The sequence below is a fragment of the Podarcis raffonei genome, chromosome 5 (assembly GCF_027172205.1).
Source record: "Podarcis raffonei isolate rPodRaf1 chromosome 5, rPodRaf1.pri, whole genome shotgun sequence".
Classification (NCBI taxonomy): domain Eukaryota; kingdom Metazoa; phylum Chordata; class Lepidosauria; order Squamata; family Lacertidae; genus Podarcis; species Podarcis raffonei.
In genome coordinates, this window is record NC_070606.1 from 96,579,914 (window position 1) to 96,591,110 (window position 11,197).

The window sequence follows — 11,197 nt, forward strand, 5'->3', positions numbered from 1 at the left end:
GGAAGCAGGTGCTGTGCCACCAAGCTTGGCAGTTGGTGTGAAACTGCGTCTTGAGATTTCCCACCCTCTGATTTACATAATGGTGGGCACTGTTACTGCAAGTGCTTTATCATAGAATTGTAGAGTTGGAAGGGACCCCAGGGGACATCTAGTCCAACCCCCAGCAATGCAGGAATCTCAACTAGTTTGTACATGACAGGCAGCCATCCAACCTCTGCTTAAAATCCTCCGGGGATGGAGAGTCCATGACCTTCTGAGGGAGACTGTTCCACTGTCAAGCAACTCCTACTGTCAGAACGTCCTTCCTGATGTTTAGTCGGAATCTCCTTTCCTGTAACTTGACTCCATCGGTTTGAGTCCTACCCTTCAGGATGGGAGAAAACAAGCTTGCCCCATCTTCTGTGTGACAGATACTTGAAGAGGGCGATCATATCTCCTCTCAGCCTCCTCTTTCCCAGGTTAAACATGCCCAGCTCCCCCAACAAGAGGACAAACTTCCTGCCATAGGAGTTGTTCGACAGTGGAACTGACTCCCTCAGCAGTTTGTGGGGTTCACGGTTCACTGGAGGTTTTCAAAGTAGAGGTTAGATGGCCATCCATCAGGGATTTTTCAGCTGTGATTCCTTCATTGCAGGAGGTTGAACTAAAAGCTCTTGGGGTCCCTTCTGACTCTACAGTTCTATGAAAAGCCACTAAGAGGTTCCAAGAGAACCAGGAGGTGGTCCATGCCCCACTGCAGGTCATCACGCAGTGCGGTTCCCCCTCCAAAATCAGGTCTTAAGCCAGGTTGGAGTGGGCAGGAGCAGGATATAAATTTATTTTAGAGAAGCATAACATGTCCAGATGAATCTCAATTTAAGGGATCACATATGGGTTTGGTGACCCAGATTATTCTTCTTCTTCTTTGGCGATCCCTTGTAGCCGAATAAGATTGTCTTCTATAAACACAGTTTTTAACAGTGAGTCTGTGAGTGACTGTGGGAGCCAATTCTGCATCCACACGTCCTTCCACAGTGGGGACATTGGTTTCCGGGTAGGAGTTGACCATGGTGAGGGTTTGCCAAGCATGCCTTCCTCTTAGCACGTTTCTTCCTTGCGTCCTGAATTCAAGTGTCTTCAAAGCCCATGACACTTTTGGTAAAGGCTGTTCTCCAACTGCAGCACTCGCAGGCCAGAGTTTCCCAGTTGTCAGTGTTTATACTACATTTTTTTAGATTTGCCTCAAGAGAGTCTTTAAACCTCTTTTGTTGTCCACCAGCATTACGCTTTCCATTTTCTGACCAATGGGGGTTGACCTTTTAACGCAGAACCACCATGATGGGTTCTGTGGTCTAGAAGTGCCCTTTGTTAACCCCACCTCTCTCCCTTCTCTCCCCCATCTCTTCTCTTTGACCTCCCCGCCTTGCCTTTGTAGCGAGATAAAACTCCCGTCGCCCGACAACGCCATCCGCGAAGAGCTCCCGGGGGGCGAGTGGGACACAGCCCGGCTGGAGGGTTGCTGGAGGAAAGGGCAGAACGCCGGGGGCAGCCGCAACTTCCCTTCCTTCCACACCAACCCCTGCTTCCCTTTCTCCGTCCCCACAGGCGTGGGGCAGAGCAGCATCAAGATTGCCCTCCGCCAGCACTGCCCAGATAACAAGTGCCGCCCAGTAGGGTTTCACATCTTCCAGGTAGGAAACCTCAAGGACCTACTCTCCCCATATGAACTGTCTGGGTCCTGCATTCATCTTCTGAGGCCCTTCTTCGTGTGCCTCCTTTACCTGAGGTCCAGATGGTGGCAACACAATAACAGGCCTTTTCTGCCGTGGCTAACCATGATTAAGAACCCACACTATGGTTGGAGCTTCCATAAGTACAACCGATAAACCATGGTTTGCAACTGCTTCTCTCTCTGCTTCTGTGTCTCTGTCTTTGTTTGTCTTTCTCTCTCCTTTCTACTTGGGACTGTCCCTCATCAGTTCAATTCCTTCCTGAGGCAGACCAGTAGTCTCAAATGTGGTTTATCAGCCATCTTTGAATTTGGGCATAAAAGCAAACTGCGGTTAGCACAAGCTGTGACTTGCAAACCCCTTCAAACCCCGGTTTCAGATGCTGGTTTCTTGGCCTGAAACAAACCATGGTTTGTGGGCAGACTTCGGGTTTGTGTTACAATTGAGCCCGGCCATTGACTTAAGGGAGTCGATACCTGAGGGTCGCAGCCTTCTTAACAGCCTGCAATCCTTTTTAGGTCCCCAGCGACAACAACAACGTGAAAATGCCTTCGTCTTCCTTCCTGCACTTGGAGCCGGTGGTTAGTTGTGTGCCCCATTGCTACTCGCAGGAAGTCAGCCAGCTGTGCCGCCTCTCTTCAGGGAATTACGCCATTGTTCCTTCTACGTATTTGCCAGATACAGAAGGCAGCTTCACGGTGATTGTAGCTACCAAAATAGACAGGTAAAGCCATGCTTGCTTCTGCTAGATCAGTGTTCCCGAACCGGTTGCCTCCCAGATGTTTGGAACGATCAACTCCCATCAGCTCCAGCACAATGAGAGTTGGAGTGTCAAAATATCTGGAGAGCACCAGGTTCAGAATACAGTGGTACCTTGGTTCTCGAACGGCTTAGTTGTCGAACAAATCAGCTCCTGAATGCCGCAAACCTGGAAGTAAGTGTTTCTGCGGCTTCCGATTGAGTGCAGGAAGCTCCTCCAGCCAATTGGAAGCCATGCCTTGGTTTTTGAACGGTTTCAGGAGTTGAATGGACTCCTAGAACAGATTAAGTTTGAGAACCAAGGTGCTACTGTACACGGATGTCTTTGCAAAACAGGACTGGGCACCTGCCTTGCCCTGTCTCCCCCCATTTTGGCTGGGGAGTCCTGTTCTTTGAGAGTCCTGTTCTAGGAACTGATCCACACTACAAATAGAAAACAAATTTTCACTACTAGGTTTTTAAAAGTAATTTTAATAACATAACAAAATGCACAAAATATCACGTACACCAATGAACAATCCATAGTAATAAATAATAAAAACATAATACCATATTTTTCTGTGTATAAGACGCCTCCATGTATAAGACGCCCCCTATTTTGGGGGACTCCAAATTAAGAAAACACCCCTCAGCACTACCCGTGGATAAGATGAACTCCAATTTTAAACCTAATTTTTTGGTTAAAAAAAAACCCTAGTCTTATACACGGAAAAATATGGTATATTTGACTTCCTTTAAGCAATATCTTATTTTGAAATGTGTTCTCTCATTCTTATTTATATTTAACTGCCACATTTTGTAGTTGACCTCCTTTGTAATGTTTTATTTTGAAATCTGTGCGCTCTGGCTTCCGTCATGGTGTTTTGTTGTGCTAGAAGTCCTGCTGGCCACATGATCTGGAAAGCTGTCTGTGGACAAACGCCGGCTCCCTTGGCCTGAAAGTGAGATGAGCGCCACACCCCATAGTCGCCTTTGACTGTCCAGAGCTCCTTTACCTTTACCTTACCTATTTTGAAATCTTTAAGATAATATTTTATTGATGCCAATGGTGCCAGTGTAATCAATGTAAAAGATAGATAAATATTTCCCATTCTCAACAGAAATTGCCATTTGTAGCTCATATTTTCATTAGCCCCTCTAATGGCAAAGTCGGGTGGTGAGTGTTGGCAAGGTGTGAAGCAAAAGAAGCAGCAGCAGCAAAAAATGGCTCCTTCAGGATATCTCTGAAGCTGTTGGTTAGTGATGTAGGACTGGCCCTACATTGTATTTTGCAATAGTAATATCTTCTTTTACACAGGAAGAGCATTCGGAGCAAGGAGACCTTGGGGCAAAGGCTGCAAGAGGCAAGTGGCACTTTTAAAAATCAGTTCATATTAAATTAATTGTGTTTTTAATTGCATTTTTAAAGCGCTGAAATTCTCAGCTTGGCACAGGAGGCAGTCGCTTAGAGCAGCATCAGGCCATCCTGGTGCCTTCCAGCTGTTTTTGACTACAACTCCCATCGGCCCTAGCCGGGGGGCATCAGGTTGGCTGAGGCTGACTTAGGGCACGCCCTGATTCCAAGAGCGGACATGTGACTTGTAGGCTTGTCTGGGCTTTCCTCCTCAAGGCTCCTCCCATCAGTTTCAGTCTCTGCCTCTCTCCTCTCTTCCTGCCTCGTGCGGAGGGAAGGGCCATAGCTCAGTGTAGAGCATCTGCTGTGCATGTGCAGAGGGCCCCAGGTTCCAACCCCAGTGGCATTGCCGGGTAGGCCTGGGCTGGAGAGCAGAGCTGCTGCCAGTCAGTGTAGACAATACTGAGGTATCCATGGACCAAGGATCTGACTCCGTGATAATCAGTCGTGCTGGAAGATTCCTATCCAGATTCTTGGAAAGAGAGCTGTTACCCATCAGAATGGAGTTCAGCCTTCCCCAATCTGGTGCCATCCAGAAATGTATTTATTTCATAAAATTTATACACTGATTGATTTTTGTACAAAAAACAAAACATCAAAGCGGTTTACGAGTGGGTTGTTTTCTTAATTTTGATTGTGCATTTTGTGGTTTTATATTTTGATTTTATTCTGTGAACCGCCCTGAGACCTCAGGGTATAGGGAGGTATATAAATTCAAATAATAATAATAATAATAATAATACTACAATGGTACCTCTGGTTGCGAATGGGATCCATTCCGGAGGCCCGTTCGCAACATGAAAGGAACGCAACCCACGTCTGCCCACGTGCGGGTCGCTGCTTCTGCGCATGCGCGTGATGTCATTTTGCGCGTCTGTGCAAGCAGCGAAACCCGGAAGTAACCCTTTCCGGTACTTCCGGCTCGCCGCGGGATGCAACCTGAAAACACGTAACCTGAAGCAAACGTAACAAAAGGTATGACTGTAATCATAATAATAATACAGTGGTATCTCGCAAGACGAAATTAATTCGTTCTGCGAGTTTTTTCGTCTTGTGAATTTTTCGTCTTGCGAAGCACGGATTCCCATAGGTATTAACGGTTTTAAGAAAAAGGAAACAAACTTGCAAGACATTTTCGTCTTGCGAAGCAAGCCCATAGGGAAATTCGTCTTGCGAAGCAACTCAAAAAACGAAAAACTCTTTCGTCTTGCGAGTTTTTCGTCTTACGAGGCATTCGTCTTGCGAGGTACCACTGTAATCCCTTTCTCTTTTAATGCACTGCACTGGCTGCCAATTAGTTTCCGGGCCCAGTTCAAAGTGCTGGTTTTGACCTGCAAAGCCTTAAATGGCTCAGGACTGCAATACCTCAAGGACCACTTTTCCACATGTAAACCACCCCAGACCCTGAGATCATCCTCTGGGGCTCTCCGTGTGCCCCCCCCGAATGACCGGGGGGACTTTATGCCTCAGCTGACTCTGGGCACCCTATTACTGCAGACGTGGCTCCCAGGGGTGCCCTTCTCCCCTGCCCTTGCACTTCCTGGCCACGTCCCGACTGTCGTTCTTTTTGGGTGGGATTCCAGCACACACAGGGAAATTCAGATTGGGCAATTGTAGCTGACTGTGCAGTTCCCGAGTTTCCCCAAGAGAAACATTGTGCAATAAGGAAAGTGAGGGGGAAATGCAGAGGAGAGTGCAGGGCAACTTGCTTGCTTTGAGGCAACACCATCTAACCTTCCCAGAAACAGTAGCCAATGTCATTCAAAAACCAGTGTTGCCTAGTCTCCCTGCAAACAAATCGGGGTGAATACTGTACAGACAGACTGTCTGGAAGAGACCTTGGAGGCGGGCTCTTCTAGACCTTTCAAGTGCTCTGAGAAATGACCACTGGAGTGGCTCAGAAGGCAACGTGAACAAGAGGAAAGGAGAAATGCAGTGGCAGGTGATGCCTTCTGCCTGACTCGGTCCAGTATACCTGAAGGAGCATCTCCACCCCCATCGTTCTGCCCGGACACTGTGATCCAGCACCGAGGGCCTTCTGGCGGTTCCCTTGCTGTGAGAAGCCAAGTTACAGGGAACCAGGCAGAGGGCCTTCTCGGTAGTGGCACCCGCCCTTTGGAACTCCCTCCCACCGGATGTCAAAGAGAAAAACAACTACCAGACTTTTAGAAGACATCTGAAGGCAGCCCTGTTTAGGGAAGCTTTTAATGTTTAATAGACTATTGTATTTTAATTTTCTGTTGGAAGACGCCCAGAGTGGCTGGGGAAACCCAGCCAGATGGGCAGGGTATAAATAATAAATTATGATGATGATGAACAAGCCTGCCCAGCGGTTGGATCAGGCCAAACTGCCACCTCTTTTCATCTTATCATAGGATTGCATATTTGGAAGGGACCCTGAGGTTTGCCTAGTCCCATACGGGGATCGAACCTGTGACCTTGGCGTTACCAGCACCATGCTCTAACCAACTGAGCTATCCTTTCTATTTCCCAAGGAAGTTATAAGGAGCCCGAAAGAGCCCTTTGGGTTGGCGTTGCTAATTTGACCGAAAATCCCAGAGAAAATCTAATAGCAAAACACTCCAGGCATCCCCATATTTGTTCTGCCCCCCCCGACCTTCCCACCATAAGAAAAAAGGGAATGCAATCTCCAAATGGGATCCTGCTGCATGTCTTCTTGAGAGTCCTGAATTTACAAGCCACTCTGGTACTGATTTGCTGGTCTGTGAGCTGCTTTGGGACGCAGGTGGCACTGTGGTCTAAACCACAGAGCCTAGGGCTTGCCAATCAGAAGGTCGGCGGTTCGAATCCCCGCGACGGGGTGAGCTCCCGTTGCTCGGTCCCAGCGCCTGCCAACCTAGCAGTTCAAAAGCACGTCAAAGTGCAAGTAGATAAATAGGTACCGCTCCGGCGGGGAAGGTAAACGGTGTTTCCGTGTGCTGCTCTGGTATGCCAGAAGTGGCTTAGTCATGCTGGCCACATGACCCGGAAGCTGTACACTGGCTCCCTCGGCCAATAAAGCAAGATGAGCGCCGCAACCCCAGAGTCGGCCACGACTGGACCTAATGGTGAGGGGTCGCTTTACCCTTAAGCTGCTTTGGTCATGTTAAGCTGAATTTGTAAAACGAAGGGATGGGGAACCCGTGGCCTTCCAGATGTTGAGGGACTCCAGCTCCCATTAGCCCTTGCAACCAGCAGAGCCAAGAGGCCGGGGACAGTAGGAGTTTCAATTCATCAACATCTGGAGAACCACAAATCCCTCATCCCTGCTTTAAAAGCATTAACATCCCTTCCAGTTGTGCTCTTATAGCTTTTGTTGCCTATGTGCATAGATTTCTCAGAACAATAAAAAGGCTTTTAAAATCACTCCTGAAAATAGCCATTTAAATAAGTTGCCAGCGGTTGTGATTTATGAGTGGGATGAGCAAGGCAGAGAGTAGCCAGGTATAACATCCGAAGGGGGTGGGTGGCGGAGAGGCTTTTTAAAGTCTTGCTGGCCTTGCAACAACTCTGTGAGGTAGGTCAGTGTTATTATATGGCAGATGTGTTACTCAGAGCCAGGCAGCCAAATCTCCACTCCTCTGTGGACAGTTCTTACTTGGCTTGTTTTTAAATCACCATGGAGAAGCCTTAGCAGAGCCAAGAAACACAGACCTAGAATATCCCTTTTAAAGTTTATTACTACAGAGCAACCTTCGTAATTTTCCAAACACGCTTGTGCAGGCCAGAATGCTTGTGGGGGTCAGTTGAGTGCAAGTTAGACACAACACATATTCAAAAGTAGTTCCTTAATGCCACACACTGTTTCTCCAGAGTCGTACGTGCTACGGTTGTCTCCCGCTTGGACTACTGCAATGTGACTCCATGTGGGGCTACCTTTGAAGGTGCCTCAGAAATCACAACTAATCCAGAATGCGGTTGCCAGACTGGTGACTGGGAGTGGGCGCCAGGACCATATAACACCAGTCCTGAAAGACCTACATTGGCTTCCAGTACATTTTTGAGCATAATTCAAATTGTAGGTGCTGACCTTTAAAGCCCCAAACGGCCTTGGCCCAGTAGACCTGAAGGAGCGTCTCCACCTCCATCGTTCCGCCCGGATACTGAGGTCCAGCTCCAAGGGCCTTCTGGCGGTTCCCTTACTGAGAGAAGTGAGGTTACAGGAAAGCACGCAGAGGGCCTTCTCAGTGGTGGCGCCCTCCCATCAAAGATAAATAACTACGCAACTTGTAGAAGACATTTGAAGGCAGCCCTGTGTTGAAAAGTGTTTTATTATGTTTTATTATGCTTTTATATGTGTTGGAAGCCACCCAGAGTAGCTGGAGCAACTGAGCCAGATGGGCGGAATATAAATATTAAGTACTCCCCAACTCCTAACATTATAAATCTAGCATCAGCAAACAATGTAAGTCTTCCCCAAGACATATAACACGACTTGGATGATCAAGTCAGCTCAGTGGGCACACATCTTACCCCTCCCAGAGAGGTTTGGGATGTTATTGAATGATGCAGCCCTGGTAGCGGTGAGCTCAGGTGTGTTGCTTCAAAGACAAGCTAAAATCTGCTTTAAAAGGCCCTTAGCAGCCAATTCAGACTCCCAGCCTAGAAGCACACCTCTCTCTAACTAGCATCTGTGTATTGAAAGCCCTCTCCGAACTTATCAGGAGGACTAGGCACTCTGCTTGTTTATAAGAGCGCAGCTTCTCTGAATTCCATGCCATTCGTGTCAGACATCCTGACTGTGTGGATTTCTCCTTCGGACTCTTTCTTGAAGGCTTTGGGTGGGGTGGGGAGTCCACAAAACAGCAATTTTCTGTTTTTGTTTCTAACAGGGTGCATGTTTGTTTTTCTTTCATTCTGCAGGTCTCCTTCAAAGCTGTGATGAAAATGTAATTTGGAATTGGCATACCCAGCGAGGGAGGAAGTGGCGGGCGCCTTGGGAAGGGCAACGCTGTTTTTGCTTTAACCTGACGGATGTTGGGCCCAACTGGGTTTTTCCCCCAGGCAGAGTCGCATCTGGTCCTCTTAGTCACCCTCTCTTTAAAATCAAACGGAACGAAATCTCACCTCCAATTCCTCTTCTGTTTGTTTGTTTCAAATACCCCCGTATGAACTGTGTCGAGATCCCTGGACTTTGCTCGGTGTATTTCGTCCAGTGCCCTCTAAATATCGGCGGAAAGGCACCGCTGTGCATGTGCTGTGTTCAAATCTGTTCTGATTCTGTGGTGGTGAGACTTTTGCCCTCTGTGCGTGTGTGTATGTGTGTGTGTTCATAGTGGAAGTCGGTTTCTCGGAGACAAAACCGTTAACCAAGTAAGCTTTGGAAACAGATAGCAGAGAAAGGAAGGCCAGGAGGAAGCAGACAGGAAATGCTACCATCCTTTCAGGAAGGAAGTTTTTAAAAAGTTGGCGATTGCAGCCAGCGATGCTTTCCACATATGCAAGCCGCCACTCGCAGCTGGGTGCAGCGTCTTAGGTGCTTGACAATCCCACACTCCTCCCCCCACTGTACTGGCTGCTCCAAACGAGGTGTAAATGCAGGAGATGGCTCACATTATTTTATTTGAGGCATTTCTATCTTGCTCTCCACTGAAACGCGCAAGACAAAAAATAAAACCAGATTTATATAATAATAATAATTAATAATATATGGAACCAGTATCGCCTCGAGACAATAACCGTGAACGGGTCCAGTGAGTGAGCAGTCTGCCTGTCTCCACCTGTGAACAGTTAACCGAAGGGTGAAAAAAATACGTTTCTAAACCTATTTGTCTTCAGCCCACGAAGGCAGGTTGGCTGTTGGGCAGACTTGCTCAAAACTGCTTGGGAAAACCATCCCTTAGCAAACCTCTCATCTTATCCCTTAGTGGCTTAGTCCTTCACGGTCAAGACTCCCCCTCAGAAAATGAGTATCGCATGGAAGGCAATAAGAGGACCGGACTCAGGAGGTATAACAGCTCTGTCTAAACTGGATTCCTCTCCCAGCTCCATAGAATAGAGTTGTAAGGGACCCCGAGGGTCATCTAGCCCAACCCCGTGCTTCTGTTCCTGCCTCATTGGATTCCCATTCCTTTTTCTCAATTTCCCACTGCGCTCTTCCACCGCACTCCAACGTTCATTTTTTCAGGCCCTCCGCCTCCTGATTTCGGTGATTCCCTCCACTTGATCATCTCTACCTTGGCCAGGATCTGGTGAGGCATGAAGGAAAAACCTCCCAATAATCCTGGCTGGAATTTCCTGCCTTAGTTAGCCGCATAGGTGAGCCTTTTGGTGGGCCTGATCTTGCAGCAGCTGAGATGCAGTTGCCCAGAACGTCTTATTTATTTATTTAAGTTATTTAAACAGTTTTGTTTATCTGCTTGGGGAGATTCTAAGGAGCTTCTTTCAGGAGAATGTGAGCTGGAGAAGCGAGAATAATCCCCTTTGTAATAAGGCATTGGTTTGAAACTGTTTACTGGGAGGAAATCGCACGTGACGGATTTAAGAAGAGCTATAATTTTAAAATTATTAGTTGGGGAGAGTTATGCCTCTATAGTTCAAACTGATCTTTTTCCACATTTCCTTGGAAAGCATTTCTTAAGTGAGATTTTAAAATATTGTATTTTTTTTTAACAAATGAGGTCGTCGGTGAAATGTCTTTTGAAAATAATATATTAAAATGTTAAATGGCATTCCGTTCACACGAGATTTTTTTGGTGAGTTGTGTTCTTTTATACTGTGGTGCTTTTTCATGGTGATGCTTTGCCGGTTGTGTGTGTGTGTGTGTGTTGAAAACAGTAAGGAAAATGGCCTCATTTTTCTCTGCTATAGACAACTCTTCCAGGCATCTGTGTTGCCCACTAGACTTTGCAACTGTCTACGTTTTCAATTTGTCTGCCCCATTTGGATACAGGAAATTGACAGGCCTGTACAGGAAACAGAATGAGGCATCTGAAAAAAAGTATTACCTTCCTGGGATTGCAGAGCAGCTTTTCTAAAAGCAAAGGCAATGATTTTCTTTGTAGTGGCAATCACTCCCTATATCCCTTTTGTTGCTTTGCTCCAACATGCTACCACGGGAAATTAGGAAAAGCAGAGCAAGCTTGGAGACCAGGGAGTGCCTGTATGTATTTGTATATATGTGTGTGTGTATATGCAATCTCCTTTTCCTTCACTGTTAGTGGGAAAGGGGGGGTGGGAAGATCCTGGAGGTAAGAGATTGTATCTCTCCTAAATGGATAACAAGGGTTGTCAATATGCACAGTACCCAGCCCTGCATGGTTTATTTGGCGCCTCCTGCAGTCATTGGTGCGGTCTGGTTATAACCGTTTAGCTACAGAGAAATGCGAACACTTAC

The 11,197-nt window shown here is 47.1% G+C and overlaps 1 protein-coding gene across 6 annotated transcripts in view; it reads left to right on the forward strand.

Annotated features, from left to right (window-relative positions):
• CAPN10 (calpain 10) overlaps window positions 1–10,546 on the forward strand; it is a 32,753-nt gene extending 22,207 nt beyond the window's left edge. For all 6 annotated transcript variants that reach the window (XM_053390801.1, XM_053390802.1, XM_053390796.1 and 3 more), the window contains exons 11-14: window positions 1,415–1,670; window positions 2,228–2,433; window positions 3,766–3,811; window positions 8,725–10,546. In XM_053390801.1, the coding sequence (XP_053246776.1) occupies window positions 1,415–1,670; window positions 2,228–2,433; window positions 3,766–3,811; window positions 8,725–8,754 (538 nt within the window). In that variant the 3' untranslated portion in view covers window positions 8,755–10,546. The remainder of the gene's footprint in view (window positions 1–1,414; window positions 1,671–2,227; window positions 2,434–3,765; window positions 3,812–8,724) is intronic.
• The last annotated feature ends 651 nt before the right edge of the window (window positions 10,547–11,197 follow it).